The sequence below is a fragment of the Stegodyphus dumicola genome, chromosome 5 (assembly GCF_044657685.1).
Source record: "Stegodyphus dumicola isolate Sdum_Otavi_A_Nest chromosome 5, ASM4465768v1".
Taxonomy (NCBI): domain Eukaryota; kingdom Metazoa; phylum Arthropoda; class Arachnida; order Araneae; family Eresidae; genus Stegodyphus; species Stegodyphus dumicola.
This window is the reverse complement of record NC_140772.1, coordinates 146,802,487-146,820,491: the sequence shown is the minus strand read 5'-3', so window position 1 is coordinate 146,820,491 and position 18,005 is coordinate 146,802,487. Positions and strand designations below refer to the sequence as shown.

Here is an 18,005-nt window from a genome sequence, read left to right as displayed (position 1 = left end):
CAAGTGATTGCTGGAATTATGCCGCTTGATCTTAAATTGGACATGGAAAGCATCATCCAACGTACCAAACGAGGATGGACTGACTTTAAATATGAGGACTTAGAACTTTCACGGGATCAGATTGAATTCCCAGTACCTAAATGGCATTCTCATCCAGCTCATATTCAAGTCTTCGGATGGGACAACAAGCCTCCAATCAATAAAAGTTTAGAAATTTATACGGACGGTTCAAAAAGTGAAGACGGCACTGGAGCTGGCTTCTGTTCCTTCATGAATGGAGTTTGTCACGATCAATTTATGTTTAAACTGGATAAGACTAGTACAGTATATCAAGCTGAAACTTTAGCATTAAAGTCGGCATTACTATGGTTAAAATCACACCCCAGTCCTGCGCATATATATTCGGATAGCCAGGCTGTTTTAAAGTCTATCCATAAATACAATATCTATAATCAGAACATTATCGCCATAAAGAAATTACTGGCTTTTACAAAAGCAAAGCTTCATTGGATAAGAGGACACCAAGGCACTGCCGGCAATGAAAAAGCCGACGAGCTAGCCAAACAAGGGATTTACTCGAACACGTACCTGATGCTATTACTCATAGGACTGCAAGATCCCTATGAGTAATAGCATCAGGACGACAAAGATGAAAGCTCTCGATCTATGGCAAAGACAATGGAACGATGAAGAAACAGGACGACAAACGTTCACACTTCTACCGAATGTTTCGGAGAAACGGCATTTCAGTGATTTTTTTTAAATCAAGTTATCACTAATCACGGAGCCTTTCCGATTTATATTAACAGATTCAAACTAAAGGAATCTACATGCAAGTGTCAATGTGGTAGTGAATCCGCAGATGCACTTCATATGATTATAGACTGTTCCAGTGTATCAACAAAACGTAGAGAAATTTTCAAACAAAATATAACTTTAGAAACTCTAAAACAACTAATTAAGAACGACAAGGGACGATCTTTGTTATCAAGTTTTATGGAATACATATACCATAATGAATCAGATCTGTACTTATAAATTGATTGTATTATATAATATTATTGTACTTATATTGGAATACTCATATCACAATGAATTAGATCTGTACTTGTAAATTCAATCGTATCATGTAATATCTTTGTACTTTTATTTGCCATGTTATTAATCATTTAATTATTGTAATACTTAATATTGATTCTTTACTTTGTTCTTCCTATCATTCTATGTTGCATTGTATAACTCAATTTATGTTCAAAAAATAATTTGTTTTGTAAATATAAAAACATGCTATGTAATGTATTTTTTCAATAAAGACGTTGGCGAGGCCAACACATCTCCTAGTCAGAAGACCTCAAAATTCTAACTAGGTCTTTCAAAAATTCTAATTGGCATTATTTGATCTTTGAGCTCTTGCTCCAAAATTGAAAATTTCCTTAGCCTATTGGCTCTGGTGATACTTCTGCTTAAGAAGTGCGGACCAGACAATCCATTTTCATGTTGTATGGGCGTTTACGTGGTTTTCCCCATGTATAACGCATATACGATCCAGTTTTGCTTAGAAAGTCCTCTACAGAGGCATCCTTACCCTTAGGCAGATAGCCGTCGAGTGCTTTGCTATATTTAAATAAACCACAACAAACCATATAAGTAATTTAAAAATCGCTTTATTTTATATATGCTTATAAAATGTATATATATATGTGTGTGTATGCGTAATTAAAAATTTTCTAATTGCTTCAGATCCTAACATTTATATTGATATTATATACATATACATACATTAATGAACATTGTATATTTAAGATCTTTTTCTTTCATATTTTATACCTGGTAGAGACATTAGGTATTTTTTTCCGGAATCAGGCAAAATGAAAATTAACAGAGCCTTCGCCGGGAATCGAACCACGGACCTCTGACAATACTGGCTCAGCGTGCAGAAGCACTACACCATGAAGGGATGCTAGGAAGGCACGAGAAATACCTTACATACTCCCCTTTTGAAAGGGCGACTGAGGTTTTTAGGGGACCCAATCGCCAAATCCTGGGCGCAGAGAATCCTCATGAAACACCCTTTTAGTTCGGGCGCTACTTTAGAGACATTAGGTATTTTTTTCTGGAAGCAGGCAAGATGAAAAATTAACAACGCCTTTGCTGGGAATCGAACCACGGACCTCTGACAATACCGGCTCAGCATGCAGAACCACTATACCACGAAGGGATGCTAGGAAGGCGGGAGAAATACCCTATAACCTTGTTCTTTATTTTGTTGCATTTATTTATGCCTATATACATACATATAAAAAAAAACATAATAATAGGCTAAAAATTAAAAGCAAAATTTTTAAACCCGTCCTGCACTATAGATATGTGTGTATTGGACGGCAGAATTTAGGGAAGTTGAAATTTTTGGAATTTGGGAAAGCACCGAGTGTCAAAATTAAGGGATGAGAAGTATTTATGATTTAGGGAAAGCACTGGGATCCAAAGTTTAGGCATGGTTAAAATTTAGAACTTACAAAAGTGCTTTGCAGCAGAATTTAGGACCTGTAGAGGCGATACCAGGCGGTTTCAAGCGCCAGCCCTAGATAAAGCCTTAAGTATATATGTGGGAGTTTATTTATTCAGGACTCATATTAGTTTGAAGCATGTGCAAGAAATAAACGTAGGTATAGTAAAAAACTAAACTATTACAATTCAGGCTTAATTCAGAACGCTATAGGAGCAAGACAAAATTTAGCGAAACCACTTGGGTTTCGTTGCCAATCTTGTGATACATAGCCAATAACGTATAACACATGCTATTAAGTTAGGCTAAAATTATCATTACTGATTCTAAGGCATTTAAAATTAATGTAGCAGACTGCGCTGCTCCCTGACCTTCTAATTTGACCCAGTTTATTAATTTTCGCAGACTGTTATTATTACAGAAATTTTATAAAAACTAAGCTTGAACTTTCGATTATGTCGAAAAGAGTTTCCAATTCTGGAGTTACAAAAGGGATCTACAAAGCGAAACCATGTTTAGAAGTCCATTAAACAAAATGTGGAATTGCTGCAAAAAATGCATACAGGCATATTCGTCTTAAAATTATGTGAGGAGTATGGCATTGGAAAGTCCACTGTATATGACACAAGAAAAAAGAAAAAGGAACTTTTTGAATTTTTTGTGGGAGCATCTTAAACAACTTGCATTGAACGAAATGTTTAATAAAGTAAACAAATATTAAGCTTTCTTTTGTAAATTTTGATACCCTTTAGATCATAATTGTTCTTTATTTCATAAATTACAATTTCGTAATTTTAATTGTATAATTTCTGCATGCCATCTTACCAGATTTAAATTGATGATCTATTATTAGGGGGACCAAAAAGTAATGTCGTTTCTACGCATGTCGACAACAACGATAGACAACAACATGCTAAGGGCAGAAGTGGACGCAAATCAATGTCAAACAATCGAGGAACTGTCAAACACTCTTAACCAACCTTGGTCGACCAAAAACATTTAAAGCAGAATGGAAAAATAAGCAAAGCAGGTGTTTGAGTCCCCCATAATCTGTCCGAAGAGAACAAAGCCAACCTATCCATCACACGCAATGTATTGCTTCAACGGCACCATACAGAACCATTTTTTGATCACTTGATTAGTGGAGACAGAAAAATAAGTCCTATATGATAATCCAAAACTCAAAAGGCAGTTTTAATAGGGGTTACAAAGGGTTTACATCCCGAAAAGGCACTTCTGGGTATTTGGTGGAGTATTCGTGGAATTGTTCATTTTGAATTGCTGAAATCTGGAAAAACTGTTAATGTAGACCTTTATTCTGAACAATTGGATCTAGTGAACCAATCTTTAATTGGAAAATATCCGGCGATTGTCAACGGAAAAGGCGTCATTCTGCAACACGACTATGCAAGACGAACACTGGAAAAACATAATGAATTGGGGTGGGAGGTACTGCCTCACCCACCATATTCGCCCGATATCGCACCCTCGGATTTCCATTTATTCCAATCCCTACAACATTTTCTTAGTAACAAAAAATTTCAAAATTTTGATGATGTCCAAAATGCCATCTTGAGATATTTTACTCAAAAACCAATTGATTTTTATTGATCTGGGATTGAAATCTGCATACTAGATGGCAAAAGGTTGCTGATAACGAGGGTGATTATATTATTGCTTAAAAATAAAAACTTGTTACAAATTTATTTGTTTGAATTTAATGTAAGAAAGCAACATTACTTTACAGCCCCCCACAGGATTTGGAAATATCCCAAATCCGGAATCGGCTAGTGCGGATTTCGAACTTTGTACTGTATTTATTAATACTATATGAAGAGATACTTTTTTAAATTATAAAAAATATTGCTTAAATTTTTAATGCATTTTATTCTCACTTTTTTGAAGTGTTTGTAAGAGTAAATTTTTAATTTTGCAATGTTATTGTCTGTTATTTTACTTCAATATTTATAATTAAATTTTATATACAACAAAATTTATTTTGTAGATTTCAAAATTGTGCATCATATACATATTTAATACTTCTAAATATGTCAAACAATACATAAAAAGTATTATAAATTAAACATGCTTATCTTCTACTACAGAAATGTTTAACAGCAACAAAATTTAATTATAAGATTTTTCTTTTCTTTCATGTTTGCAGCAAATGCAAGAAATAAAAATAATTCTGAAGATGTTTTTTATGTTGAAAGGTATCTAGTGGCATTAACTGCATAAGATACTTTTAAGCAAGTTGTAGCTTATATTTAAAAGAGTCACTGATTTTATCATCCAAGACTCATATTTTCAAACTACAGTAAATTTTTTTATAAACATGAGGTTTAGAATAATCACTTTCCTAAAAATCAAATAATGACACAAACATCAAGTTCTTAGGAGCCTGAATTAATCAGAATCACAGAAATTCAGTGGTTATGTAGAAATTATCCACAGCAGGACAACTCAGAAAGTTCTGGGGACAAGTAAAACATGCACCAAAAATTTTGGAATCATTTGCCATGATCTTTATTAAATAAATTTAAGATGATTTCTGAAAATAAAAATTCAACTTTTTTTAAAATTAAATACTGGAAAGCACTTTCCTGTTTTCTCACATGTGCTTAAAATTCTAATTTAGAATGCAGTTGTCAAGAACTGAATTTATTGCCTATGAAAAAATATTTCATTTTCAGATTAGATATAAAAGAATTTTTTTACCTCAGTAGTACATAGAGACTTCAAACTGCAAAATGTCCTGCAAAAAAGAAATAAAAATGCATTTCAATAGTCAGTACATAACAGAATATGCTATACAATATTTACATATAAGTTGCTTCAAAGGACTAAACTGGGAAGTAAATTTCTTCTGAAATTTAAGATGAATATGAAGAAGGTATACAATAAATAATTATGAAACTAAATTGAAGACCTTTAACTAAGAATTTAAACATGCTGCTAATTAATGTATACAGAATCATAGCCTTTAGTGCAGTAATAAGGAATAGCAAATGTAATAAACAGTAACTCTTTAATCAACACTAAGAAAACTGCTGAAACTGAACATAAAACACTAAGTTAATAATTTCAGAAACAGTTACAAAAAAATAATTGTTTAAAATCTTTACATATAACAACATAACACTGTTGGGCATAATAACAATTCAGCCTTTTAGGGCATAGTACATGCAGCAGAAAAGGTTTGAGATGGCACACAATTTGCTCTCAGTTCAGTTTTATATCCCTTTGGCCAGTGAAGGCAAACTCATTAGTCAACAGAGTCAATTATCAACAGTTCAGCACTGTATTTATTAATACTTGTATTCTCTTTTCAAGTATCTTCTTCCATTCATTCTCTGCATATGTCCAAACCATCTTATACCTTTCTCAACACTACATCTTTTTTCGCTCCACAACACTCCCTAAAATTAACTCAATATTTCAGTTTTTAAGTCTTAGTTAAACTATATATATATGTCGAATAAAACTTGATATTATACTTAATAACGATACTATTTTATTGATAAAAGAGAATTGCAATATATTGAAAAACTTGAATCGCAATAATGACTAACAAAACACTAATGTAAACAATGGCCTTGCATCTTCTTGAAAAGTTTGCATTTTGTATGTTGTTTTTCATTTTAAGCCTTATTACAAGTTTTCATGAATAAGATGACTTCTCTATTTACTCTTGACAAAAAGTTCATGCTTGAAAATTATTGATCGTATGAATATGTAGACTCGAATAAGAAAAACATCAAACGTTAGTTTTTTAAGCTGATTACATGAGTCGGGAATAATATTATTCCACATGTTTTCCTTCTCCAGATTACTTGTGCTGTGAACTAAGCACACATTTATTTTTCTCCAATGTTTCTACATCAGCACTTAAAATGTTCAAATTTCAAGTTTCATAATTTTTTTTTTTTTTTTAAATTCAGCAATTGATTTCAGAGTTGCCAATGTGAATATTAAACAGAGAAATGCAATTCCGTTGCACTAGTATTAAGAGGTTTTTTAACAAAGGCTAATGTTGCTTTGCTGATTCAGAATTCCTGAAACCGCTGAGAAAAACTTCTGTCATAAAACTGTTGTTTTGAAATGGCAAATGTCAATATTAGATCTATTTTCTTGAGAATGTTTCAACAGGCTTGGAAAGTGAACCAAAGTTTCTGTTTCAAAAATCTTGAGCAGAAAGAGATAATTTGCTTTCAAATGAAATAACTTCTTCCAACATCAGAAAAATTGTGTTTCCTCTTCCCTATAGGAGGTTCGAATCCCGCGAACGGGCTGGCTGCATGGGTGTTTTCGTGGTTTTCCCCATGTGTAACGTGTTAAAAACGAGCCAGTTTCCCTTAGAAAGTCCTCCACAAAGGCATCCCTCCTCTTAGGCAGATAGCCCTCGAGGCTTTGCCATAATCACACACACACACACACACCTCTTCCCTATAGTTTTTTGATTAAGCTGATTTAGATGAGATGTAACGTCTACCATAAAATAAAATTTTTGGATCTACTGATCATTCATTAGTTCTGAATTATAAACACTCATTTCAAGGAGTAATGCTTTAACTTCTGTTAATAAGGATGCAAAACATTTCAAAACATTTCCTCTTGATAACCAACGCACTTTATTATTCAGCAGAAGATCTGAGTACTCGCTCTCCATTTCAACTAAAAATTCTTTAAACTGGCGATGATTAAAAGCTGTAGTAATAATGAGGTTAACAATAATATAATTATGAATTCCATAACTTTGCAAATTTCTTCTGGAAATGTCGAGCACAAAGCGCTTCTTGATGAATGATACAATGGTAAGTAAGATCTTGTCACTGATTTTTCCTTTCAAAATAATAACAAAAACGTTTCTTACCCCGGTCATTCTTTTCGCCCTGTTTGTTGCAACTGAGACAAGTTTATCGAGATTTGGTGATCTACCAGGAGACCAGAAGAAAAAGCAGAGTTGGCAGCTGTGGTTTATAAATATAAAAAACTATTTTTATTCGAATCCTGGTATATACCAACATTTTCTGTACTTTTTTTGGTTTAATTTATAGAGTAAGTTCAAAAGCAATCTAAATAAATATATATATGCATTTTTCAAGTACTGAAAAGGAAGGGCATGATGGGAATGATCTTCTAGCAATGGTGAAAGGGGTGGAATAGGGCAAAATAGGTTGAGAACCACAATGTTAGATCTTTTAAGTATTAGTTAAAAAAAAAATAAGTTTGAACCTTTACACGGCATTTAATTATTATTAAATGAAATTTGTTTACATCTAATTAGAATTTCGGAACACTTCCGCAAAGAACCCGGCAAATGTAAACATCGCCAACTTTGGCGATAATAGTTCAAACCTGGTAATCCGGCAGATTCAACCTATTCGCTTGTAAGAAGGTTGCAACCATTCCTCTAACGTTCATTTTGTTGAATTATCACCGTCATTGTTCGCATTTGCCAATTTAAATTATTCTTCACTTATTTATTATTATTTTTTTGTATTTTCACGTTATTATTTATGAACTTTTAACAAATAGATAGAAATATTTTCATATAATAAAGGAAGTTTTCGGTGACAGATGCTAGTTTGTGGAAGAAAATATGGCGGGAGAGGGGTTAATGATAATTGGTAACATGGCTGTTAACGTAGCGTTAAGCACACAGAATCATGAGGTTTCCAACCGATAAAATATTTTGACTTCATCACCTGCCAAAATATGCATTTTAAATAATTAATTAAGTAATGTTTTTATTATTGGTATGGTCATCTAAAATTATGAGAAAAACAATATTTATGGCTTAAAACTTTAACCAGATAATATATTGTTAATGCTTTTCCAACAATAACATTTGAGAAGATTTCAGGTGTGACACACAAAGGGATGATTAAACTGAAATAAAAAGTATTATTGATTCTCTAAAATGACAGAATAGTTTTATGGATACTCAAAGTCATCAAAATTAGCAAACCACTACTTGTGTAATGAATCCAAGTGCAAATGACTCTTCAAAAGTTTTATTAACAATGCTACTGAATAGAATTTCAATACTGAAAATTATTGGCACTGTCAAATATACTATGAAAGACAGGCAGTTGTTTCAACATAAAATGCTTTAAACTGTTTACAAGTAAATTGATAAAAATAACATTGAAAAACTGTTTATGTAAAATGGATGTATTAAAAGTCATGCATTCATTAATTTATTACAGGCACATGGCTCTTATTGAACTAAGACTGTCACTGAATGATTGTTTGGAATCGACATTTCTTGCTGTCTGAAACCTACTTCACCTCTGATGTAAATATGCAGTTGTGGTTCTCACTGACATAAAGTTTAGCCACTCCTGATCGATTATATATGTCTACTGTATTTATACCTATTATACTAATTATCAGATACAATTTTGAGAATATCAACAAGCAAAACACTTAAAAATTTAAAAAAGACACTTGTAGTAGAAATATTAATATTCTATATGAATTATGGAAAGTACATGTAATGAATAATACCATGACCAAACACTTAAAAAAAAGAATAGATTAAGTATTTCCTACCTCGATACTTGAGAAAGCAATCCTGTTACACAACACATAGTTAACTTTTGATTACATGATATTACATATTACATATTTAGTCCTACGAGTGGTTAAGAAGGCTGAATAGTGGTAGTTCAATCTCGGCTCAAATCCTGAAAAACGAGCTGGTTGTGCAGTTTATTTTTTTCGTATGTGTTTTGTGAATTTTGTGACATTTTCGTGGTTTTCCATGAGCCTATTTACCCTAGAAAATATTCACAAAAGCATGCCTTTTTCAGCTAGCTCTCACATGCTTTGTATATTGAATTAAGTACACACAAACCCTTCTTAATTTTAAAATGATAAAGTTATTAAGTTCACATTACATGCAACGAAGCTTTTTACAAGCCAGGATACTTTCTTTAACAATTACAGTGCTAATTAGTGCTGTACTTCTCAGTTATATGTGAAATAACATCTCAGTGTCACTGCTTGTGACTCAGTGTCACATTTGTTTCACTTAAGTCTTCTTATGCAGTCATAAGCATGAAATAAACAAAACAATAACATTTGAGAAGATTTCAGGTGTGACACACAAAGAGATGATTAAACTGAAATAAAAAGTATTATTGATTCTCTAAAATGACAGAATAGTTTTATGGATACTCAAAAACTCATGGTTATGCATGAAAAACCTAATCCATACATCCTTGGTGACTGATATTAACATAGTTTTTATGCTGCATTTGTGAACTACGCGGTTAAATTGAGTGAAATTGTGACTAAATTTCAGAAGACTTATAAAATTATGGTGTGAAAATTTAAATGTGAAATTAAAATCAAGGATACATTGGACAGAACAATCAAAAAAGAAATGTTGTCCATAAATATATTAATATTAATTAATGATAAAATGGACATTTAAAATATTCATATAATAAATATATACAATTAGTGTAATTAAAATAAATATATGCATTTAAAAATGATCTAACTTGGACCATATTTGCAATTTTTGTAATGTTATTAAATATGGACTTTAAATAAAATTTTTAGCAGCATACATCATTTGGGTTTGTTTAAATTATGGAAAAGCATGGGAGAGATATCTGCCTAAAAGAAAAGATGCCTTCAAGGAGGTCTTTCTGAAGGACACTGGTTTGAATCCACGTTACATATTGGGAATACCATGAAAACAATCATACAACTTGCCCATTAGCTTGGCTAACTAAACTACCAGAGTTCAGTCACTTTACTGTTTAGCTGCTGATGAGCTGTATATCAGTTGCAAAGCAGTGCACAAAAAATGATATATTCCTTGGTTCTCGTTATGAGTTACACAGGGTTCATAGCCACATTTTAGTTAAAAAAATAAGCACTTTTCAAGCACATTTTAAGAAAAAAAATAAGCACCTGTCTAATGACATTATACACAACTGCATAACCTTAATTAGACTTGTAATTTAAAATATGAGAAATGCAGTATTTATTAAGAGAGAATAAGCATTACCTCAACCATGGAAAATAATTACTTTTTTTTTCCCTTTAAATTTTAAATAACAGTTCAATTTACAGAACTAGTTTACAATGAGAGAAAAGAAAAAAAAACTATGCAGAACTAAACTATATTACAAGATTTAATGATGAAATTTCAGTTCAAAATAGAGAAAATAAATAATAATAAGGCATATTTATTGTATTTGCTTGGAACCTAATAATAAATACAATTTATTTTTCCACTCATATTAATATTTAAATAATTTAAATCTAAATTCTGAATATTTTCTAAATTTTCATTGTATATCAGTTTTCTCTTAACAGATATTGCAAGCAAAGTAATTTAAGTAAAAAAGAGGAACATTTCTGAAATCAGAAGACAGAAATTTGCTTCATGCAGTCATCCTTTAACAGTAAAAGCTTAACTAAGCCGCATACTTGGAAACTGGCGAATATTCGGACAGTTGAGCGTAACTTGAAAAAGAGGAGCGGAGGGGGGGGGGGGTTTGACTGTAGCCACTTTTTAGATTTTTCCGCTAAATAAATGCTTTTGACATTTTGATATGTGAATCATATAAAAATAAACCAATGGAACTGAAAAATATTCTGCTTAGCAAGCACAGTAAAACTCTTTTAAGTGTTCATAAACAAATCTCAAACAGAACATCAAAATTAATTAATTAATTATCTCTGCGAAATATCGCAAACGTTATTGCACAATACGTGTGCCATAATTCTTCCCTACGTGATATTACGCAATCGGAATCAACAACTGCTGAAATTGGGAGAATAAAGAACTAAATATGAGTAACTGGGGTGTTTTTCATTCTAATTTTCAACAGACGGCGTTAAATTTCCGCAATAGAATCATTCTTCGCTTGGGTTGGTAGACCACAGAACTTTTAGTCCTATTCAATCCAGATTGGAAAGTGACAAAAAAAAAAAAAAAAAGTCCGTTGCTTGTTTTGCAGCGAACTTGTAACAGTTTCAATATTTGAGATTTTGCGGAGAAAGGCGAGAACCTCCCAATCTTCGCACTAATATAATTTATTACTAAAAAAACTTTTATGTAATCAGTTGCAATTAAGTTTCTATTTAAATGAGAATATCTATTCATTTCATTTATGCGATCATAATGGATTTTCAATCGTAGTTTTGGAAGTACTTTAAAATTATGCAATGAAGATATTAATCGTAAATTCACAATTTCTTTAGAAACTGCACTGTTAAAAACATAAATATTTTGGAATTTTATAATACTGAAAGATATTCAAAGACAGATCTCAATTTTCCCAAGAAATTGCCAAGAAAAAGGGTCATTATTACAAAGCTCAATATTACATGATTTTTCTACTTCCATTAAGCTTTACATATTGTTTTCTGTGCTAACTTGAATTAAATACAAATTTATTTTCGTGCATCGTGTTTAACCAGTTAATTTTGAATTTTCACTTTCATATGCTTAATATATTGTTTTCTCTGCTAACGTGAATTTATGTTACTTATTCTTTAATTACTTTGATTATATTCTTTAAATATCATGTTTACGCGGCTTACTTCCATGTGTTTTAATATCTCATGACCAACGCCCATCAACCATAGGTGAACTTGGCGAGTAAAACAGCAACGGCGCCAACGGGTTCTCTGTGGATGAAAATTCAGAATTTCTAAATCAATCAAACACATTCATGAAAACAAGCAATTTCAAAAGTCATTATAATAACAGTAGTCAAGAAAGCATAAAGTTACCAGCAAGAAATCTCTAACAAAGTTAAAGATCATCCATATAATCCAATTGCTATATTAATCAAAATAAATAAGAAATTCAGTACAAAGTCTGAAATCCAGACGTCCATTATCCGAAATGATCTAAAATCCGGACCTCAAAACCACCAACAACATTTTTCTCCTAGGTTTTACGCATGCACATTTGATTCCACCCCCCTCCGAGCATAATAAAACATCTGGAGTGTGCCAATTCTTAATTTCACTTTGACACTAAATGAAATACATTGTTATTGAAGAAACAAACCTTTTAGCATAAATGTGTACGATCAGGATCAGTAACTTGGTTTCATTCCTGCGTATCCGCTTTATGGTACACATCTCAAACTGAAACATTCCACATAGATACATCATTGATCTGACGCCAACCTTGGGAATCATTATTTATTATACTTTCCTTTCATCACCGCATGTTTATCAAAACATGACAACTTCAGTAATGACTCATGTAGCGATGCCTAAACAATTTTTGGTACTTTTCTGTTTTGCCGGCGCAAACGATAAAGTCGCCAATAATGGTACAATCGATGCCAAAAGGAATATTCTCGCTGGTAACCTTTTACGCCTCATTTTCAAAACAAGTCGCAGCTTTTTCTTATCAGATTGATTGGTTTTTTCAATACTGGCATATAATTACATAGAATTTTTATCAGATAGTTCAGTTTTATGTCTAAGGCCATTTTCAGTAGTTAAGTCAATTAGGATGCAATCACAGCTCTTACCCGAAGCCGAAAATATAGAAAAGGTAAAGTCATGGGTTAAATTCATCAATTCTAATAAGGATACATTAGCGAAGTAAAGCACTGCAGTTTTACATAATTTCTAAGTAAGCTATTCGTACGAATTGAAATATTTCTTGCATTTAAACTTGTGTTCCAAATTAAGATTTAACTTGAAATTAATGTAGATAATTACTGAGAGCATTAGATTTTTGTAGAGTAGTTTACGTGAGATGAGATAGCTTGGGGTCACATGATATAAACCGGCGAATTAGGATTTTGAACCATGAAAGCATAGTAAATTCTTAAATTAATGTCTTTTTACAAATTTATTGTCTTTATTTATCGGCTTTTTATAAAGTTTAAAGGATATTAAAATGTTTATGCCTTCAAAAAATGAATTCTTAGAACTAAGATTTTTTTAATATTTTTTATGTGTATACTGTCTGTTGTCGCCAATAAAGTCTGCTTGGCGAGATTTGCGCCGGCGAAACGGAAAAGTACCCAATTTTTCTTGTTAGTAATTGAATAATAAAGGTGTATGGTAACCTTATATGTTGACATTACGCTTGGCGATGATTACAGATTTAAGTTAAATGTGCTAAAAAAATGTTTACGAGGAAACATTTACCAAACATTTCTTTCCATGTGATAAAAATAGATTTTGTTGATGATACTCATAGACTCAAAGATTAAATTTATGGCTATTTGAATTAAGAATAATTGATTTGTTATTCACATAAACCCAGAACCAGCACCAGGGCTCGTATGGCTGCAGAGACTCGGAGAATTTAGGACCCACAGAGACTGCATCAGGCGGTAAGATATCTAGGCCTTCAATAAGGCTGAAATATATGTGGGAATTTATTTATTCAGAACTCTAATAAGCCTTAAGCACGTGAAAGAAATAGACATAAGTATGATAAATAACAAAACTAATATAATTCAGGCATAATTGTCTCAGTGCGTGATAGAAGCAAGATAAAATTTAACAGAACAACTTGTCGTTAGTCGCCAAGCTCATGATGCATAGCCAAATATGTACAGTGAAGGATAGCTAAATTTGATGATGATAGCCACTAATTTTAAAGGTTTTCGGATATAGCAAAACAAAGGCGAAATTTTCCAATTAACGGATTTTGTAAAGAAATGTGGACAAGCTGTAATAAATAAGGATGATATAAAAGAAGTTTTCATTGTGATGACAATCCTTCTCAATCATCAATCAATTAATGAATGGCGAAATCTGTAGTATAGTTCTAGATCCAGAAAATACGCTACTGATAGTGAAGAAAGTGACAGAGAAGTTACTGACAACGAGAAAATTTTGATTGACAAATTAATCGGAATTCTCGAAACAGCAGTTACAGGACATCAACAATGTAACTAAGCAAAGGATTATGCCTGTCTACAGAATTAAAGAGAATGTATTAGCGCAACAAACGGAGCAACTTAAACAACTTGCATTGAGAGAAATGTTTAATAAGGCAAACAAATCAATATTAAGCTTCTTTTTTTTTTTTTTTTTTTTTTTTTTTTTTTTTTTTTTTTTTTGTAAATTTTGATACCCTTTAGGTCATAAATACTTCATTATTTCACAAACTTTATCCATGTACACGTCGATCTATTTTCACTTAAAAAAAAAAAATCCCCGAATTTCACAAAAATGGCATTGTGCACTCTTTTAACTTTATCCATGTACACGTCGACCTATTTTCACTTAAAAAAAATCCCAGAATTGCACAAACTTGCATTGCACACTCCCTTTACTTTGTCCATGTACACATTGATATATTTACACTTAAAAAGTCAAAGGAGCACCAAATTCTACAATATAGGGGGAAAAAATGCAAAATCTCAATAAAATACATTTTAAACCAAAAAATAAAATAACATAGAAAAGAAAAAACATGTTATATATTTAAGCACTACCAAAAGCAAATATTCACTTACCATGATTTTCGAGTTCGCTTCGTACACCCCGAGCCATGTAAAAATCAAAATATCAATCATACTCAAATGACTTTTTTCAAACCAGGTACTTTTTCTGATCGAACACTTCACATAGTGACCATCTGAACTTTTCTTCCTACAAACCCATTCAAATCCATCTAAACGATTTTTACGTTCGACTAGACGCATATCCTTCCTACATACAGAACACTTATAATGGCTACTAAGTAAACCTACATTTACACACCAGTCAATTAAAGCTCTTTTCCCCTTTTGCTCCAAATTGTACAGAAACTTCAAATTAATCTTACTACATTCGGCCATTCTACTGTCTAAAGAATCAAACCAACACACACCACAAAAACGCTTACAAAACATCCCATGATTCAAAATTTCCCAGAATCATGCACCCGATTATGTCACAATAGGGTTTCCATAACATTCAACTACTCAGGCTACCATAAATGAAACAACAACTTGGTGATAAATCAAACAACAACTTCACCATAATACAAGGGGTACCTTAAAGTCTACTCTACCCCAATTTTTTTACTTGCTATTTTCAAGTTGGCAATTTTGAGAAACGTGCGGAGCAGTGGGTGATTCTGCACTCTCCCAGTTTGTCGCCAAGGGCTCTTATAGGATTTTACCCAAATTTTAATTAACATAATCTAATATTTTAAAGTTGCAATTGCATAACATTATGGGAAGAAACGTATTCATGGAAAGGTTGTTTCACATTACGGAAAGCTTCTACCAATCTACAACTTTTATTTATTTTTAATTAAAACAAATTTTAAGACTATTTAACAGGAAGAAAGAAATAAAATAGAATGGAAATATCCCCATTATAAATAATCAATAAAGATCCTGAATTATTAAAAAAAAGTGTGGAAATTTTTCTCTTCCTAAATATTTAACATTACTGGATAAATAGTAGCATTTAGGCTGATTAGCATATTTCAGCTAAATATCCACTGTATCCTTAATTCTTACTCATCTATTACAATATAAATATACCTAAGTTTGAAAAATAATATTAGGTACTTTTCCGTTTTGCCGGCACAAACGATAAAGTCGCCAATAATGGTACAACTGATGCCAAACGGAATATCTTCGCTGGCAAACTTTTACCCTTCATTTTCAAAACAAGTCGCAGCCATTTCTTATCAGATTGATTGTTTCTTTCAATACTGACATACAATTACATAGAATTTTTACAAGATAGTTAAATTTTTTGCCCTAAGACCATTCGCGGTAATTAATTACGATGCAATCACACCACTCACCTGAACGCAAAGATATAGAAAAGGAAAATCAAGGGTTAAATTCATCAAATCTAATGAGAATGCACTAGCGAAGTAAAGCACTGCGGTTTTACATAATTTCTGAGTAAGCTATTCGTACGAATTAAAATAATTCTTGCATTTGAACTTGTATTCCATAAGATTTAACTTGAAATTAATGTAGATAATTACTGAGAGAATTATATTTTTGTAGCGTAGTTTACATGAGATAAGATCACTTGGGGTCACGTGATATGAACCGGCGAATCAGGATGAAAGCAAAGTAAATTCTTAAATTAATGTCTTTTTACAAATTTATTGTCTTTATTTATTGGTTTTTTACAAAATTTTAAACCATACTAAAATGCTTATGCCTTCAAAATAAAAAATTCTTAAAACTAACATTGGTTAAATTTTTTATGTGTATACTGTATGTTGCTGTCAATAAAGTCTGCTTGGCGAGATTTGCGCCGGCGAAACGGAAAAGTACCCAATATTATAATTAAATTGTCTTGGACTAAATATCTCACAAGATTAGTAAAGTTCTGCTTCAAGTAAGAGAAAAGCAGTTATGTAATTAATTGATAATACATTGTATTATATTCTACAAGACATCTTTGTGTGTTTTCCAAGAGGTTTCACCTTTCAAATTCTGCCCTGCTTCAGAAAATATGTTATAGTGTCAAAAGCTGTTAAATACATGATTTTAGAAATTTTCAGAAAGATCATTTCAAAAATTTGGTTAATCTTTGGAACATGGTAACAGGTAGTTTGGTGACATTTTGGTAAGGTGATAAAGGTTACTAGCTAGGATTTTAGCAATAATCTGAGAAGTACACAGTTCGAATCACAGATTATTTTGTCTCAGAGAAATGAGAGATCATGAGACATGTCATGTGACATTTTCCGGAAAATTCCAAACAGGATTTTAGCTAATAAGCACTTAGAAACAATTTCGCTGCTAAAGTGCAGAATCGCCCACTTATTTGTTTGGTGCTTTTTACAAGAGTAAGAAGAATTGAATTTTTGTAATTTTTTTTTTTTTTTAAATTTTTATTTTTTAAGTGAAAATAGGTCAATGTGTACATGGATAAAGTCATTTTTGTGTGCGCAATACCAAAGTGTGCACAATGCCATTTTTGTGCAATTCTGGGATTTTTTTTAAGTTATAATAGGTTGATGTGTACATAGATATCGTGTATATGCAATTCTTAAAAACGCAGCAAGCAGTGGGCGATTCTACACTTCCTCCCAATTTCGCACCTAATCTTCGTCATGATTAAGCACTTTTGTTCCATAAAAGTTCTAGCATAAGCGTAATTCGGCTAGCAGATTGTTGGAAAAAATTTTGAGTAAAAAAAAAAAATAAAATAAAACATGGCTTTACTTCGTGAAAACAAAATGGCATCCAAAAAAAAAAAAAAAACTAGCAGGTTGCTGTAGCAGGGATGGTCGCCAAAGTTTCGCCAAGTTACCATAATCCGAAGATTCACCAAAAATTTTACTAAAAAATTCCCTTTTTCTACTTGCAAACTAATAACAAATTTAAGAGTTTCTAGTTTATTTACAGTGTGAGCTCCATCTAAGGTATTTTGTGCGTTATGGCATTTTGTCCCATTTTTAACGAGCATTTTAAGCTAAACATACGGTTCTGAAGAATAATGGTCAACTTAATATAACATGTGACATGACGAAAATATAGTCAGCCTATTTTTGAACTTATACTTAACATCTGGATTT

The 18,005-nt window shown here is 31.9% G+C and overlaps 1 protein-coding gene and 1 long non-coding RNA gene across 9 annotated transcripts in view; one reads left to right on the top strand and one right to left on the bottom strand.

Annotated features, from left to right (window-relative positions):
• The window catches only part of LOC146997290 (uncharacterized), a 112,874-nt gene extending 104,010 nt beyond the window's left edge, over positions 1–8,864 (top strand). For 2 of the 3 annotated variants that reach the window (XR_015041296.1, XR_015041294.1), the window contains one exon: positions 8,719–8,864. This is a non-coding gene — a long non-coding RNA (uncharacterized LOC146997290). Of the gene's footprint in view, positions 1–3,359; positions 4,500–8,718 lie in introns of those variants that run through there. The other variant, XR_015041295.1, reaches the window with a different exon arrangement.
• The window catches only part of LOC146997289 (uncharacterized), a 330,931-nt gene that overhangs the window by 207,847 nt on the left and 105,079 nt on the right, over positions 1–18,005 (bottom strand). For all 6 annotated transcript variants that reach the window (XM_085817169.1, XM_085817170.1, XM_085817166.1 and 3 more), the window contains one exon: positions 5,225–5,261. Coding sequence is in view for 1 of the 6 variants with exons in the window: in XM_085817167.1 (XP_085673293.1) it covers positions 5,225–5,261 (37 nt within the window). In the remaining 5 variants the exon portion in view is untranslated. The remainder of the gene's footprint in view (positions 1–5,224; positions 5,262–18,005) is intronic.